The 18,289-nt window shown below is 41.3% G+C and overlaps 1 protein-coding gene across 1 annotated transcript in view; it reads left to right on the top strand.

The window, feature by feature from the left end:
• The window catches only part of LOC148356675 (disks large homolog 4-like), a 50,003-nt gene that overhangs the window by 21,249 nt on the left and 10,465 nt on the right, over positions 1-18,289 (top strand). The window contains exons 8-13 of the mRNA XM_088347935.1: positions 60-196; positions 3,478-3,628; positions 4,746-5,014; positions 6,319-6,421; positions 6,507-6,603; positions 10,733-10,909. Of these exons, the coding sequence (XP_088204061.1) occupies positions 60-196; positions 3,478-3,628; positions 4,746-5,014; positions 6,319-6,421; positions 6,507-6,603; positions 10,733-10,909 (934 nt within the window). The remainder of the gene's footprint in view (positions 1-59; positions 197-3,477; positions 3,629-4,745; positions 5,015-6,318; positions 6,422-6,506; positions 6,604-10,732; positions 10,910-18,289) is intronic.

Below are 18,289 nucleotides of genomic sequence, written 5' to 3'. Positions count from 1 at the left end.
CAGGGAATTCTGACCCCCCCCAAAAAGAAGGACTTGTATGATGATGTTTTCCGCTTCAGGCCTGGGCTTCAGTATCGCCGGCGGCATCGGCAACCAGCACGTCCCCGGAGACAACAGCATCTACGTCACCAAAATCATCGAGGGCGGCGCGGCGCAGCGGGACGGCCGGCTCCAGATCGGCGACAAGATATTGGCCGTGCGTACGCTTTCTCTTTACGCTCGTGGAGTGCAAAAACATTCTGGTGTGCAAGTGCTTAGAGTGGAAAACGTGTGTTCATTTACTATTCATTCTGGACTACATAGCCCTCTTGATCAAAAGCCTCATGCTCAAGAACGAAACTCAATTTTGTTCTTGCAGAAGTCGCATGTGATTTCAAGCGACATGCTTAAACAGACTAATTTGCGTCCATTTTTTATATTGTAAGCCCGGCGCACACATGGCGCCAACCGCTTGGGGAATTTGGCCTTTGGCTGTAGAGCGCCAAAAGCGTTCTGCCCCACAAGCCTGAGGCTGCTTCCAGCTCTAAAGAAAGTTGTTTACGTCACGTGTTTTTGAATCATGTGACAAATAAACATGGCGATTGCAAAGATAAGTACGTATTTGCTACTGCGCCGATAGAAAACACAAAGGAGGGCTGCGTCGCGTAAAATCATCTAAGCTCTATATTTCAAAAGAATAAAATAGGATAGAATATACCTTTATTGTCATTGTTGAAAAATAGGTTGAACATATTGTGACAACGAAATTGGACGTGGCACTCCAGTTTCACATTTAACAGTGAGGATAAAAGAAAACAAAGAAGATAAAGGAACAAAGAAGATAAGGTTATAATTTACACAATATTTACACAAGAAAAGTGGAAATGTAGGATGTTACATACAGTTTTGGGACCATACCATACCAAAAGGGCAACCATACTGAGAATAGTGCCAGATTGCAACACAGACATGTCTTTTTTGTGTTGGGGTGGTTTGGTTGCTGTGGTATTGGACCAAATTGCATTTACTTGTTATCGTTCCTTGAGGAATAAAAGAAAATTAGGCGACCTGACTTGAATGCAGATGATACGGGAGGTGTAGTTTTTTTAATAGATCAATTCCGTGGTTGCTCAATTCAGAGCTAAAAATTAAGAAATTGATTTGTGGGTGAAAAATTTTAAGTTTCGCGAGTTCTTGTAAATATTCAGTGAAGCGCTTTCAAACCTCATGTTTTTCTTTTGTTATGTATCGTATAAATAGCAAGCAGAAAGGCCTTGTGGGCTTTCGTTTCTTGAAACCTGTGCAGAACAAGAACTTAGATTAATTAAGGTGTTGCTCTGAAGAAGATTGGATTTGGCTGCTTGGAGTGGTCGGTGGTCAGGAGCTGCAGTATCCAATTTGGCCGCCAGGGGCGTGGGGAGGGGGGAGATAGAGACACAACGGAAACAGACCAAACAAAAGCGGATGTCTATCAATTTTGTTGGTATATTTTGGGGATGCCTTAAAACAAATCCGAGCTAAAGACACTCTCAAAGGCCTAAAGTACAACTGTGCATATTCTTGTTTCGGAGCTTATTAGTCACATAAAAACACACACTCACACACATAAATTGGGATTTATGAAATAGTTTGAATAAATAGATATGGAAGATTTAGGTAGATATAGATTAGATTAAGGTTAGTTTTAGATAAATTAGATGATCAAATAATTCATCCTTTAAAAGGGTGTCATAGAAAGTAATGTTTCGTGACATCACCGTGGTTTTATGTATTTTAGAGCAGCTTGCCGTTTTCCTCGGTACTGCCACACAAAAAAAAACTGCACCGTATTTCAGACGAATTTTTCACCAGAAACAAATAATTTGTTTCTATCCAATTTTGTTTTTCGATAATAATGCGCTGTAGGAAATAGGTCGTTGGTGATGATTATGTCAAGACGATGTGGAATATTCCTCAAAGTCAGATGTCGAGCAGGGGCCCCGAAATATGTTTTGTTATGCATCTATTGTGTCAGGACTAGAGTCACAAATATCCAAACAGGCCCTGATGCAATCTGCAGAACTTCAAATGTGTGGGATATTACTTTGTGTATTCAACAACCTTCTACTTGTCCTCCAACATCTAAATTCAACGTCTAAATTTGGAAATATACTAGTAACCAGGAAACTTTTCAGAAAGCGAAATTTGGTAAGCTCAAAATGTGTAAGGGCCGACTATTCAGCCTGGCATTCTTTAATAAATTCACCCTTCGTGAAAGGTTTGCAGTGCTTGGCAAACAGCGGCACGACCTCGTAGCTTGCCTTTGTAGCGTTATCATTTGACTCGCGGGGTCTTGTGAAAAAGCGCTGCTGTGCCGTTCAAACAGCTACAATTTGCTTCACCTTTTCACAGTGTTTGTTTCCAGTTAGCACGGTAGATGAGTTCTTAAGGCATCAGCGGCACAGTTCTGAGGTAAAGGGTTTGAATCCAGCAACCAGCCTTCCTGTGCGGAGTTTGCATGTTCTCCCTGTGCCTTTGTGGGTTTCTTCCAGGCACTCCGGTTTCCTCCCAAAAATGAATGTCAGGTTAATTGGCCGGTCCAAATTGTCCCTAGGTGTGAATGAGCGAGTGATTTGTCTGTCTCTGTGTGCCCTGCGACTGGCTGGCAACCAGTTCAGGGTGTCCCCTGCCCACTGCCCAAAAATGGCTGGGATGGGCAACCCCCGCGACCCTACTGTGGGTAAGCGGTCCAGATAATGGATGGATGATTCCAGTTAGCTTATTGTAGTCAGCATGTTTTGTCTGGCAGTGCCTCTTAATAATATATTCGTTGAAAACAGCCAAAATCTCTTGGCAAATTAGGCAGACCCAGTTGTTTCGGGTTTCTGTGAAAATATACTCCAATTTCCACTTGTCCTGGAAACGGGGGCCCTCACTGTCAACTTTCCTTTTTTTATTTACAATCGCCATGTCGGTAAATGGGGTGGGCTAAAATTCGCACAGAAAGCCATGGGCAAGGTAGCCAAAGGCGTACTGCCATCATCTGGTGAAATATACTAATTGACACATAGCATGCACTGAAAACCTTTCACGGAGAGTAAGTTTATTAAAGACTTTTCAAAGAACGCCAGGCTAAAAAGTCGGCCCGCATACATTTTTACCATACAATATTTGTCCCGCTTTCTGAAAAGTTTGGACATCCCGGTCTAAGTATTCTACATAGTGTTTCCTTACAAGCTTAATGACCAAAAACAATGATTGGGTTAAGGACAGCATGGCTACATTTTGACTTTCAGTACTTTTTATACAACCCTTGTAAGATGAAATGATTGTAAGTCATTAGAAACATAAGTAAATAATCCTCATCATTGAAAAAATAATAATCTAAATGAAAAGTAAGGGCAGTGGTGCAAGGGCCTTAGCACCACCTAGTTTCTGTTTGTGTCCATTATTGCGCTTCGCTTTTGTGCATTTCTCCGTCACCCGGTATTTCCTTATATCTTTTGTTGTACCCTGCAGGTCAACCATTTGTCTCTAGAGGGCGTCCTGCACGAAGACGCAGTTTCTGCCCTGAAGAACACAGGAGAGGTGGTCTACTTGAAGGTGGCCACACCCACCTCGCACTACATCTACCCGACCGAGCGATTCAGCCCTCCAGACCTCACCAGCTGTACGTTTTATGGGGTCAAAAATCTTGGAAGCATTTAGACAAGAGTAGTGATTTGTTGCTAAGTTTTTGCTTCCATATTTGATTATTAGTCTTTTGGGGCCACCAAAAAACACATCACCCAAAATATTTTGGAGTTGTGCGCTATACGGCGCACAACTCCAAAATATTTTGGGTGATGTGTTTTTCATATATAAGGCGCACTGGACTATAAGCATAAGCAAGTTAACCGGCTGCTTAGGGCCACGCAACCACTCGGGGGCCCCCAAGAGTGGCTAACTTTTTGGGTGCCAACATTGTCATCAAATATAGTGCTTAAAGCAGGGAGCTCATATATAATTTGCTTTTATTCTGAAAATAAAAAATAGTATATAATTACTACAAAAATACTCCTGTAGTAATACTATCTTACAAAATACTACTACAAAATGATTTATTCCAAATATTCTAAAAAAAACAACAACAGTATTATCACAAAAGTACTTAAGAAATATGACAAAAATACTACTAGAATACTGCTTTGGAAATACATCAATTATACCTCTACTGAAATACTAAAGAAATACCAATACTATGAAATGAAATGATCCAGTTTCACATTTAACAGTGAGGATAAAAGAAAACAAAGAAGATAAAGGAACAAAGAAGATAAGGTTATAATTTACACAATATAAAAGAACAAAGGAGATAAAGGTTATAATTTATACAATATTTACACAAGAAATGTGGGCATGTAGGATGTTACATACAGTTTTGGGATCGTATTAGTGCAATAAGATAGTCAACATTGTGCAAAAATACTCAACATTGTGCAAAGTGAGCATAGTCTTCATCACATGATTCAGAGATTTTTTTTAGGCCAGCACAGAAGGCCTTGAAGGCCCTGGTGGCCCACCAATGCAAACAATTAACACGTTAACCACGTTAGGGCACGCGAAGACTACTCTATAGGTTTCCCAAAGGCAGAACAGTTATCGTATGCCGTATCATTCAAACTTAACTGTGCATTTCTAATTTCATTGACCGTATTTTGGGGTATATTAGCCGCACTGGATTATAAGGCGCAATTTGGGGTTTTTAACTTTTAATGTTTGTTTATATTCCACATCTCACAATGCAGCCTACATGGAGCCGGACTACATGTGCGATTACCCACAAGCCCTCCCGCCCCCCTCCCCACGCCGCTACTCGCCGATCCACCGGGGCATGATGGGAGAGGACGACTACGGCCGGGAGCCGCGCCGCATCTGCGTGCAGCGAGGCGCCAGTGGACTGGGTTTTAACATTGTGGGCGGCGAAGACGGAGAAGGGATCTTCATCTCCTTCATCCTCGCCGGGGGGCCGGCCGACCTCAGCGGGGAACTCCAGAAGGGCGACCAGATTCTCAGCGTGCGTATGATGCCTTCGTTGATTAACCCTCTTATTTCCATGGGGGCGCCGGTGCCCCCGATTGACAAAGCGCTACTTTAATTACCGTAACTTTGCGACCGTTATAAAAAGAAAATCTACGGCCAAATCCGGACTCCTGAGCGACACCTGATTATAAGCCGCACACAGTATATTATAAAATGAAAAACCATTTTGTACATACATATGCCACACCTGATTATATGCCGCACGCAGTATATTTTTTTAAAGGAAAAACCATTTGGTACCAACATAAGTCGTACCTGATTATAAGCTGCACGCAGTATATTATAAAATGAAAAACCATTTTGTACATACATATGCCACACCTGATTATAAGCCTCACGCAGTATATTTTTTAAAGGAAAAATCATTTGGTACCAACATAAGTCGTACCTGATTATAAGCTGCACGCAGTACATTTTAAAATGAAAAACCATTTTGTACATACATAAGGTGCAAGTGATTATAAGCCCCATGCAGTACATTATTTAACGGAAAAACCCTTTGGTACTAACATAAGCCGTACCTGATTATAAGCCGCACACAGTACATTTTAAAATGAAAAACAATTTTTTACATACATAAGGCGCACCTGATTATAAGACCCATGCAGTACATTTTAAAATGAAAAACCATTTTGTACATACATAAGGCGCACCGGATTATAAGACCCATGCAGTACATTTTTTAGAGGAAAAAACATTTGGTACGTACTTAAGTCGCACCTGATTATGAGCTGCACGGCAGTAGCTCAGGAGGTAGAGTACTCGTCTTGGGATCAAGGGCTTGTCCGTGTTAAATGTTGAAGTGTCCTGGGTAAGACACTGAACCCCTAATACCCCCGGCTGCGGCCGCATCGGCTCGCTACAACGGGTCAGGTGTATCGACATTTCGTTCTGTGTACATTGTTACAAAGAATGACAATACAAAGGAAATTATTATTAAATTATTATAAGCAGGTTAGCGTCTTACATGGCTGCAATACAAGGCCGCTATTGGGAAATGTGAAGCACACTATAAAGCGCTTTGGGAAGTCATCGACTTGAAAAGCGCTGTATAAATGCAGATCGTTTCATTTCATTTACATTTTTTAGGGGAAAAAAACATTTTGTACAAAAAAATTTGCCACATTTACCAAAATCGCCTTTTCTTTCGGCACATTAATAGAAATGTATTTGTAATCGCTATCTAACTATAAAGTAGACGCTATTTTATGACACAAAACACAGTTGAAAAATCCTTATTCTTCACATGGAAGCGACAGTGAGTGTGTCTCGATGCAGGTGAATGGTGTGGATCTCAGGTACGCAACCCATGAGCAAGCGGCGGCAGCTCTCAAGAACGCCGGCCAAACTGTCACGATAGTAACACAATACCGACCCGAGGGTGAGGTTAGACACGCGCGTTGTCGTCTATCTGTCTGGAAACAGAGTTACTCTCTCTGTTTTCCTGTGTGTTGTCGTGTATTCAGACTATAGTCGCTTTGAAGCCAAGATTCATGACCTGCGGGAGCAGATGATGAACAGCTCACCAGGAAGCCTTCGAGCCAACCGCAGCTTCTACGTCAGGTAACACGCGCCAGGGGTCCATTCCACAAAGCAGGTTAAATGAGAACCCCAAGTTTGCTAACCCAAAAATCTTGCGGGTGTTGCACAAAACCAAGATATGGGATTAAGCCGGGATATGTTGCTCATCCCGGCTGAATTTAGCCTCCAGTCGGTTGCATGAAAGCAGATCGATTTAACTCCGCTTAGTTACTATGGTAAACCAAGATAAGGGGATTAAGCCGGGATATGTTGCTCATCCCGGCTGAATTTAGCCTCCAGTCGGTTACATGAAAGCAGATCGATTTAGCTCCGCCTAGTTACTATGGTAAACCAAGATAAGAGGATTAAGCCGGGATATGTAGCTCATCCCGGCTGAATTTAGCCTCCAGTCGGTTGCGTGAAAGCAGATCGATTTAGCTCCGCCTAGTTACTATGGTAAACCAGGATAAGAGGATTAAGTCGGGATATGTTGCTTATCCCGGCTGAATTTAGCCTCGAGTCGGTTGCGTGAAAGCAGATCGATTTAGCTCCGCCTAGTTACTATGGTAAACCAGGATAAGAGGATTAAGCCGGGATATGTTGCTTATCCCGGCTGAATTTAGCCTCGAGTCGGTTGCGTGAAAGCAGATCCATTTAGCTTCGCCTAGTTACTATGGTAACCAGGATACGAGGATTAAGCCGGGATATGTTGCTTATCCCGGCTGAATTTAGCCTTGAGTCGGTTGCGTGAAAGCAGATTCATTTAGCTCCGCCTAGTTACTATGGTAAACCAGGATAAGAGGATTAAGCCGGGATATGTTGCTTATCCCGGCTGAATTTAGCCTCGAGTCGGTTGCGTGAAAGCAGATCGAATTAGCTCCCCTTAGTTACTATGGTAAACCAAGATAAGGGGATTAAGCCGGGATATGTTGCTCATCCCGGCTGAATTTAGCCTCCAGTCGATTGCATGAAAGCAGATCCATTTAGCTCCGCCTAGTTACTATGGTAAACCAGGATAAGAGGATTAAGCCGGGATATGTTGCTCATCCCGGCTGAATTTAGCCTCCAGTCGATTGCATGAAAGCAGATCCATTTAGCTCCGCCTAGTTACTATGGTAAACCAGGATAAGAGGATTAAGCCGGGATATGTTGCTCATCCCGGCTGAATTTAGCCTCCAGTCGATTGCATGAAAGCAGATCGATTTAGCTCCGCTTAGTTACTATGGTAAACCAAGATAAGGGGATTAAGCAGGGATATGTTGCTCATCCCGGCTGAATTTAGCCTCCAGTCGGTTGCATGAAAGCAGATCGATTTAGCTCCGCTTAGTCACTATGGTAAACCAAGATAAGGGGATTAAGCCGGGATATGTTGCTTATCCCGGCTGAATTTAGCCTCGAGTCGGTTGCGTGAAAGCAGATCGAATTAGCTCCCCTTAGTTACTATGGTAAACCAAGATAAGGGGATTAAGCCGGGATATGTTGCTCATCCCGGCTGAATTTAGCCTCCAGTCGATTGCATGAAAGCAGATCCATTTAGCTCCGCCTAGTTACTATGGTAAACCAGGATAAGAGGATTAAGCCGGGATATGTTGCTTATCCCGGCTGAATTTAGCCTCGAGTCGGTTGCGTGAAAGCAGATCGAATTAGCTCCCCTTAGTTACTATGGTAAACCAAGATAAGGGGATTAAGCCGGGATATGTTGCTCATCCCGGCTGAATTTAGCCTCCAGTCGATTGCATGAAAGCAGATCGATTTAGCTCCGCTTAGTTACTATGGTAAACCAAGATAAGGGGATTAAGCAGGGATATGTTGCTCATCCCGGCTGAATTTAGCCTCCAGTCGGTTGCATGAAAGCAGATCGATTTAGCTCCGCTTAGTCACTATGGTAAACCAAGATAAGGGGATTAAGCCGGGATATGTTGCTTATCCCGTCTGAATTTATCTTCGAGTCGGTTGCATGAAAGCAGATCGAATTAGCTCCGCTCAGTTACAATGGTGACCTATTCTCTACAGCAGGGGTTTCAAACACGCAGCCCGCATGCTAAATCTTTCTCAAGATGTTTTGTTAGCAGTATTAATGTAATCAATTTACAAATTGCTTTGCTCTTCGAAGTCATGCTCAAATTCTATCCTCCTGTTTTTTTGCTCAAAACTTACAGGTAGAAGCTAAAATCCAGTATTATTCCATTAATCGTGATCTAGCAAGACAACACCGAGATAAGCGCAAGAGAAAAACAAGCCAAAGTTTTAGAAATGTACCGTAGATGTCGCCAATGCCAGGCCATTTTCTGAGGCTAAGAAAATAACAATATAATTTGTTGATATAAGTTATAAAGGCTCGATCGCATCAATCATAAACGTAAATTTCTCTTACCTTATAAGAAGTGTGCGCTGCATTTTTGATGAGAGCCTCGGTCCAATCTTTTCGCTTTATTGCATTCGATCAACCACTACTGTTTTTTGTCTTTCAGGAGTGTCCGCTGGCATCCTGTAAAACTTTGAATACGATCACTAACTTTTTTCTCCGATTCTAGCACAAAAACACACGATATTTTAACACCAAACTAGAAGAAACGAGAGCTGGGTTTCTTTAGTCTGTTGACGAGCGGGGAGTATTCTTTTGCCTTTAGCTTCGACCGTGATGTCGAATTAAATATCAAAATGTACCGTTTACCAAATTGTTCGAATTAGTTATCTGACTCCATTAACCAAACACAACCTACATTTACCCCAAAATGTATGCGTGCTCGTTTCTTGACGGAAAAGAGGACAGGAAAGCCGACATTTCCACACGGGGGCAGATTTAATTTCATGAGCAATTTAACTAAGTGTACTCCATCGAAAACAGCCGAATTAGTGTCGTTGGAGTCTCTGGGAAGCCCTCTTCTGAAGTCCTTTAGCTCTCTCTTCTTGGCCCACGTCTACCCGCAAGATGGCGTCTCGGCTCCTCCCATGGGCGTGCCAATGAAGCCCCCTGGGCTTCACCATCTCGGAGAAGAGCTCCGCGATGTCTGGAACACTCAAAACAAAACCAAGCGTTTCTACGTCATCAAGGCCTTGTTCTCAAAACAACGCCTGCCGTCCTCCGTCAGAGTCCTGTTGTCAAAATCCCCTAGTCAAAATATTCTAAATTTGGAACAGCGTGCCCCGTCATTGAACTAAAGCCCAGTCAGTTAAACTCAATAAATGTAACTTGTATTCAATCGTATAAAATACTTTATAGCAGGGGTGTCAAACTCACTTCAACTCGGGGGGCCACACGATAGAGCAAACATTCTGTCGGGGGCTGGACTAGTAGATTAAAGAGAAAGAAAAAGAGAGATAAAGAAATAATAGAAAGGAGGAGGGAAAAGGAGAGAGGGCAGGACAAAGGAAGAAAAGGAGAGGGAGAGAGCGTGAGAAGCAAAAGAGATAAAAAGTCGTGAGAGAGGGGGGAAAAAAAGGGAGAGGAAAAAAGAAATCCAGAGAAATAGAAAGACAGAAGGGGAGAAAAGAGAAAAGAAAGCGCAAAGGGTAGGAAGAGAGAAAGAGAAAAGAGAGAAAAGGAAAAAAGAAAGTTAGAGCAAAAGAAGTTAAAAAGACACAGAGAGAGAGAAAGAAACAGAGTTGGAGAAAAGGGGTGGAAAAGAGAGAGAGAGAGAGAGAGAGAGAGAGAGAGAGAGAGAGAGAGAGAGAGAGAGAGAGAGAGAGAATAAATACAAGTACAATGTCTTTGTGAGAGGCACCTGGCTTTGGCAACATCAAGTTGACATATTTCAACCTGCAGCTTGTTTTTCTCTTGCGGTTCTCTGAGTGTTGTCTCGCGGGCCGGATTCAATCCCTTAACGGGCCTGATCCGGCCCGTGGGCCGCCGGTTTGACACCTGTGCTTTATAGTCAAATGTATAAAATCCTTCAATAGCATCTAGTGAGTGAAAATGCACCAGCCAGACTAGATCAAGCCGCGCTTAGTCAATAAGTCTGGATTTCTTTATTCCACGAAAAAAAGTCTGGACTTCTTTATTCCACTTTGTGTAATACCCCTTCGGAACCAAAAATTATTTTTCTTTTTTTTATCTTGGGGTGACTCAACTCAGAAGTCGGGGTTACATTCACTGTTAGTAAAACCTCCTTTGTGATACGGAACCTTGAAGTTCACCATAAGTGATGAAGGGTCATTGTGTGCATGGCAGGGCCTTGTTTGACTACGACAAGACGTGGGACTGCGGTGTCCTGTCTCAAGCCCTGGACTTCAATTTCGGGGAGGTTCTTCACGTGATTGACAGCTCGGACGATGAGTGGTGGCAGGCCAGGCGGGTCAACCAGCAGGGGGAGCTGGAAGAACTGGGATACATACCGTCCAAGCACAGGTAACGCTCTGCAACCTCGAGTTTGTTATCGATACGATCCGAGTAAATGCAAGGCAGTAGCGACCGATAGCAAAATGATACCGATACTCTTTGCTTGGAAATGGCATGATTATTACAAAATTGAGCTCCCCTTGAGTTTGTATATTAAAATTATGATAAACACAGCACAAAGATTATTATTTTTAAATAACTGCACTGCAAACTTTAAAGGGACAGTGCGTGTTATTTGGACCACCAGGTGTCACTGTATTGTGTAGTGCAGCCAAAATACTACCAAACCTGTGCTAAAAAGCACAAGGGAGAATATATACTAAGGAGACTTTGAGTGACCGAAACCTTGAGTTTTTTGGGTACCTGTAGCAGCAAGATGACCGACAATTACATCAGCTTACTTTTAGGTGAGGCTCATGTTATATTGTTAGGTTCATGTCCCCAACATTTTTAATAAAACGCTCTGCAATATAGGACAAAGAGAATCGGTTCTTTATAATTAGTTACTTTATTAATCATCATATTGAGAGCCGCCGACATTCCGTTGTTAGACATCTTTTCGCTCGCTCTGCCCTGCTTGCTGCGCTCTGGCTCGGCTCGGCTCTGGCTCTGAGGATCTCCTCGAAAAACCTCCCTTCTAATATTCAGTTTTTGCCTTTGCTACGTAGAGTTGATTAGTCTTCTTTCGAAGGTCTGCTTTCCATCCAATGATGACAGGTGACCTTGGTCCTGGGAAACTCCTTTTTCCCAGGCTCTTTGGTGAAAAACAATCTTGAGTTATGGGATGCCAGGTCAGGATGTATTTCGTTGGTATGTGAGAACAAAAACACAGTCTGTACATAAAAAAACAACTCATGGCCCTGGAGTTTAGTTTACGGGCTGAGAACTCTTCAATAATGGCTGAGAACACATATAACATATTAAATGTCAACTGTAGGATAAATACAACTCCATCATTCCCTCCTCTTTATCCTATCGGTGATTTAATACTTCATTCAACTGTCACTTCGCAATACGATTTTCAACAGAGAAATCATGAACACAACAACAGTTGTTACACTTAGAGGTTGTCGTCATAATGACCAGGATCTGAGTAAAAATCATGAAAATGCAGAGACAGGCAATCATCATCAACATTTGTGTCATTACAATTTTCACCATTGTCATTTTTATGGTAATTGCCAGAGTCATCGTCAGCATCGGTGTCCGAGGGCAACAGAGCATACAAAGGTACCATCTTTGCCTGCATTGGGGCAAGAGCTGTTGTAATTAGTCTCATTAGCAATGTTCTTATGCACGGAATACAACAACATCCACACAATGTGAGAATTGCCGCAAAAACGGCTATAGCCATATATTAATATTTTTTATATTTCCCAAACGTATCTCCAAAACTATCCCACATTGATGTGTCAACTCCTGAGTGGTCTTTCATCTTGTTGTTAAGTGACCTGAGGCCTTCCAGGGCCTTTGTCAGACTTCCGTCTGCTGCCGTGTTGTTCGGTATGAACGTGCAACATTGGTCACCAAAGATAGAACAGACCCCTCCCTTTTCAGCCAGTAGCATATCAACAGCAATCCGGTTCTGGAAAGCCATGAGGGAGGTAGCAGAGAGTTGCTCGTGTATGGCGGAGAAACCTTGTTCTGTTTTGTTTCCTAACTTCTGCACATTGAAATGGATATAGTTTATTCTGTCAACATTTTTATTAATTGTACACCAATAACAAATCAAAGATTCAAAACCCGCTGCTACTTGATCTGCTAATTTGTATTCATCTGGTACGCCTCTTGGAACACCGATACTGTCGATGTATGTAGGATCATTGTCACTCCAGGCATAGGTAGACCTTTACTTTTCCATGCATGTGGTAACAAGCTCTTCACAGATGTTAGCAATTCAGGGATTGTGGTGGCGGTTATAGACACAGGTAAAATAAGAGACACAGATGCACACAATCCCGTGGTATTGTACGGTAGTCTATCATACAACTTGTCTTCTCCACACCAACACCAGATGTCACTCCGGGAGAGTGGTTTAAATGTTATATTGACTGTCAACATTCGGTGACATTGTATATCATTCAGACTACACACAACACAATCATTCATGACAGCATGTGCCGCCTGCTCAGCCATTAGCAACCAGTTGTTATCTATCCTTGAAATTCCTGTGGTAACTTTGAACCACCCATCAATGTCTTCGACTGACATGCTTACTGATGTGATATTTGTCGTTACAGAGTAGTTACTTAATTTTGGCTGATCAGTCGATTTCATACTGTCATTTACACACACTACGACCGGGAAAAAAGGGGTCCATGCCCGAGGACCAGGCCCATAACGTGAAACCCCAGCACGTGCTGTTAAAAAAAAAAAAAAAAAAAATCTGATCCCGGAGGTCGAATTGTCTGGTTTGTAACGGTTATAGTCAGTTGTAAATTGCTTCCTTGATGCTGCAATTTAACCCGATTTTTTGAAATACTGGGCCTCAGAGCTGTCCCCTGGGGTCCAGTACTCCCCTGCTTCCGTTATAACCAAATACTCCCACCCTTGGAACGCTCCGTGTCCAAACACGTACCACCAGTACTCCTCCCACCCTTGCCCAGTAATATGTGTTGGCTGTCTCCCTAGACTGCCTCACTGGAACCCTTTTAAAGAGGTTATCGGTATGGACATCACAATGGTGGCATTTGGTGACACAGTCACTGTCACAGAGTTGTTATAGGTCCACGATATTAACCAAGAGTGCACGTTGTGGCGTGTTTACTGGGGAGTCGGCACATTCCACTAACACCCCTGCTTTTATTAAATTTTCAATCACTGGTTGTATCCCAGCCATAGCATCTGGCTTGAGTGGATATTGTTTTATTCTAGGGCGATGCTCTGTTTTTGGTCTGACTACTACAGGGGATGCCCCTTTTACAAGGCCCACGTCAGTAGGCCCCTGAGACCATAATTTCTCGGGAATTCCTCGTCCTCTCCGGTTAAAAAGATTTGTCATTCTTGTTCTTCTATTAAGTGTACTTCTGACTGCACTGTCACCGACCAGAAAAGAGCCTTTCTCCTTTGTACACTAATTTTTCCAAGTCTTGCCATTTGATGCTCTTCTTTTTGCACAACGAGATATGCGGTACGCATCTATCCATAAGCCAGTTATGCTGTTTAAACAGTGACTTGAGTGGGTCAGGTAAGAATACTGCTGCTATGGCATACATTATTTTGTACACACAGTTACCATAAACACAAATCATTATTCAAGTAAGCACAATCAGTTTCATACTTATGAACAATTATTTTCCAAAGCAAAAACGCAACAGGATTTGCAATGAGCGTTCAAAAATTGGCATCTGAGCGTCCATTGAAGTTCCATGATTTTCATTTGTTTCCAAGAGGGCACTCGAAAACCACTCTATATTTTGCTCGAAAAAAGAACTGCTACCATATGCAATAATATTTTGTTTGTTTGTTTGTACATGATTCAAATTGAATCGTTTCTTCCGGCGCCGTCACGAATGGCAGCCACTCCAGCAGCTCCCGTGTTATTTTCGATTGTTCTCGATTGTTTGTTCTCAGCTCAGGGATGCTGCTGGAAATGTGAATTTCCCTTCGGGGATGAACAAAGTATCTATCTATCTATCTATCTATCTATTTGACTTTATGTCTGAATACTATCTTGGCTTAGTCACGCTGTTTGGTGTTGCTCAGCAGAGCTTTCTTCTTCACATTCAAAGGACATGTGACCTTTCGACCGCAGGCCCAACACTTTACGTCTCGCCGTGTGTGTTACCCCCACACTCCCGTGAGCTCGTTGTTTATGAGCGTAGCTGGGATGTGCTCCATATCACTCCCTTGGCCTCGCTGTTGATAAGCGGCGCAGACAATGGATGACTGATGTCTTTGGCTCTTTCAGCAAATTAGTCCATGGCCTCTTTTTGACAGATTTATATGTCCTTTGGAGACTTAGAAAGAGTCTTTTTGCGGAATTCACTGGCACTTGAGAGTCTCGTTAATTCCACTGTGCTTATGTAGTGGGATTTTTTTTAGTAAATTGGCCGGATTACTCTATGTCTTAAATTTTTCTCTAAATTTAAGTACTAGTTGACATTATCTTAGTTTAATCAATTTCTACCCATTTATTTCCCATGCAATTATTCTTAAATTAGCCCGATATGTCTCAAAATCAACTAATCCGTTTTTTCCTATGGCCCTCTTCAAGATTGATCAGTTTCTCATTGTCTTCTAAAAATGCTCTTCCATAGAAACCGTTTCCTTTTAACTTAACCAAACCATAAGTCAGTATTTGTTACACATTTGTTTATCACTTGTCAATCGTAACACTCATTCTAAAAAAATTCAGTGTGTAATCAATTGTCCTCCCAATTGTCCTTTGGGCTAAACTTGTCAAAATTCCAAACCCACACACTATCTAAACATCAAAAATCTCAAAAGATCTAAAAAATCTCTAAAAATGCCAAATCGAACTTAATGTCATAACTTTTCTAATTGTATTTTCTTCTCTCTGTAATCATAATCAATCTTTTGTTATTGATTCAATATACAGCAATACATACCCGTCACTCATGAACCAATCTTGTTGAGTGTATTTATTTTGTTTATTCATTATCTTTTATTCTGCGCAACAATCTTTGCTTCTACGCATTAGTCTATGTTCTATGCAGCCCTTCGAGATCCCTTGTGATCAAGGCTATACAGATCAACATGATCTGGTCCAACTATTAATACCTTTCTTTTTTTCCTTTGTTTAAAAGAATCATTTCATTCATTGACTGAAATAGCTTCAGCTACGTTATTAATTATTTCTAGTCTCGAATTTTCTTTTCTGTAATACGAGAACAACTAAGGAAATAATCTTTTTACGTCTTACGCCTCTTTTGAATTTGTCCATTTACGAACAAGAAGATTGACACTAAAATCATGGACCATTTTTAGTCAGCTTCATTGCTTTAATCGTCCTTTCTTTATTAAGAGCAAAACTACACGTCTTAAAGTTATTACCCTTTGCTATTCGCATTTTCAACGAAAAATGATTAGTTGTTCACTCAAATATTCTTTCTTTTTATACTATTCTGTATAATTATCTTGTATTATACACTCAGTGTTTTCATTTTCCCGCTTACCTGTCCAAGACGCATCATTTATGCTGGGTACGCAACCTTTTTTTTCCTTTAAATTTTCATTATCATTTAGTTTACTCTTTAACAAAGATTTAACACATTACAATCCTAATCGTTAATTTGGTTTTGTTATATACGAGTTTTATTTTCCTGCACGCCGATCTTAGCTAATGAGATCTCGTCGCTTCGAGATTACGTCATTGTTGTTGGTAATTCTTGTCGAGTGAAGGTCAGTCTTTTTATTAGACAAACGGCTTTTTTCCTTGTTCAATTCATCAAAGAGAGCTTGCTTTCAAACGGCTCATTTGCTTTGATGATTGATATCACGAATTATGTTGTACTAAGATGTTAAAGAAAGAAGTACAGAAAGTAGAAAAATGGAAAAAGACAAGCCCGTTATTCGCAATCACCATCAACAAATGCAGAAAATAAATTAATAATTCGATGATCAAAACTGAATGAATACGCAGATATCTACTATTTTTGTCACCGATTTATAAGTTCGATCTTTGTATCACTAAATTTCAGGGGTTCTGCCAAGATCTATAAATCTTTTAGCAAGCTAGTACACGGAATTCAAAATTCCTATCATATTATCATTATTGATAGTTCAGTTAAAAAAAAAAAATCATATATATCAGGCTGTCCCCTGCCCACTGCCTGATGATTGCTGGGATGGGCTCCAGCACCCCCGCGACCCTACTGAGGATAAGCGGTGCAGCTGCTGAGATGAGATGAGATATATATTATATATGTGTGTGCAGCACGGTGGCGCAGTGGCCAGCACGTGTGCGGCATTACTAAGGACCTGGGAACAGGTGTGTGTGTTCCAAGCCAGCCTGCATGCTCTCATTGTTACGGTTTACTTTCCTCTTTCAAAAAACATGCATTTCAAGTGGACTGACTGGTCCAAATTGTCCCTATGTGTGAATGAGCTAGTGAATTGTCTATCTTTGTGTGCCCTGCAATTGGCTTGCAACCAGTTCAGGGTGTCCTCCAATCGCTGCTCGATGATCGCTGTGATGGATTCCAACAAGATGAGATCTACTTATCATAGTTATGGTTCATACCGGCCGAATATGAACACAAAACTTTTCTGGTTCTCACCTGTAACGCCTTTATTGTTGACATATTCCTTTAATATCATAAAAATTGGTGTTTCACTTACCATCGTTCATCCCATTCAAATATCTTCATCATCGTTAGTAATGCTACTTTTTTTCCTCACCGTTCCTCCATTTTCTCCTCAGCGGATTGTTGAGTCCAAATGAGACAAGAACCAAAATTCTGAAACTCAAAAACATCGTTAGAGCAACACTTTTGCTGTAAAATCAAACGTTTCCTTCCTTTGCAGTGTTTTCACGATAGTTCACTAATATATATATATATATATATATATTTTTTAGTCTATAATATTTCTCATTATGGCAACAAAATAGTGTAGTTTTTGTATCACTACAGTATTTTTGTAGTCAAATTTATTATTGTAATACTTTGCAATTCTCTCATTTCTTGTTCTAAAGCAAAACAATATGTTATGTCTATGTTCATTTGCCTTCAAATAGATTTTCATCCTTTATATAATTTTCTTTTATTTTTATAGCTTATCTATAAAATTACTGTCACATGTTTTGACTATTTTTCACCAAATGCATATTACACAAATCTCAACTGTATGTAACATCTTACATGCAAATATTTCTGTGTAAATATTGTTTCACTATAACTTTATCTTCTCCTCAATTTAGTGTCCACTTAATTCCTGCGTCCTCATATTCACCTCTTTTTTTTTTTTTTTTTTTAATTCACAGCTTGCTCGGTGTCACGTGTGAATCCCCCTTCTAGATTTAAAACCATTATTCAACCCAGAAAAATAACTCCCTTTTTAATTAATCACTGCCAAGGCCGTGCTATGACCCATGATCTGACCTACTCAGGATTAGTCAGTTTCTCGTTATCTATATCTATGTTTTACTCTGTCAATAAGGGGGTCCACTTGGCCTTTTAGCCATTGAGAATCGGGCGGTAAAACCCTACCCTCTTCACGGCTTCTCCTCGGAAGTGGGTAAATGGCCTGGGGGGTGTTAGCGCATGTGAATGATTTGGCATATTGTGGGGGCGGCGTGGAGCGAGGCGTATTACTGTGTGCCTGCTCTTCCTTCCTCAGTAAAGAGGCAGCAGCCATTAATCGACGCGGTTCACTATATGGCCCTGTATATTCGTTATCCTCCTTTTTAGGATACATTACGGTAGT

Source organism: Urocampus carinirostris, chromosome 11 (assembly GCF_059441175.1).
Source record: "Urocampus carinirostris isolate Australia breed hairy pipefish chromosome 11, RoL_Ucar_1.0, whole genome shotgun sequence".
Lineage (NCBI taxonomy): Eukaryota > Metazoa > Chordata > Actinopteri > Syngnathiformes > Syngnathidae > Urocampus > Urocampus carinirostris.
The sequence above is the reverse complement of the archived record's forward strand: the minus strand, read 5'-3'. Positions and strand labels throughout refer to the sequence as shown.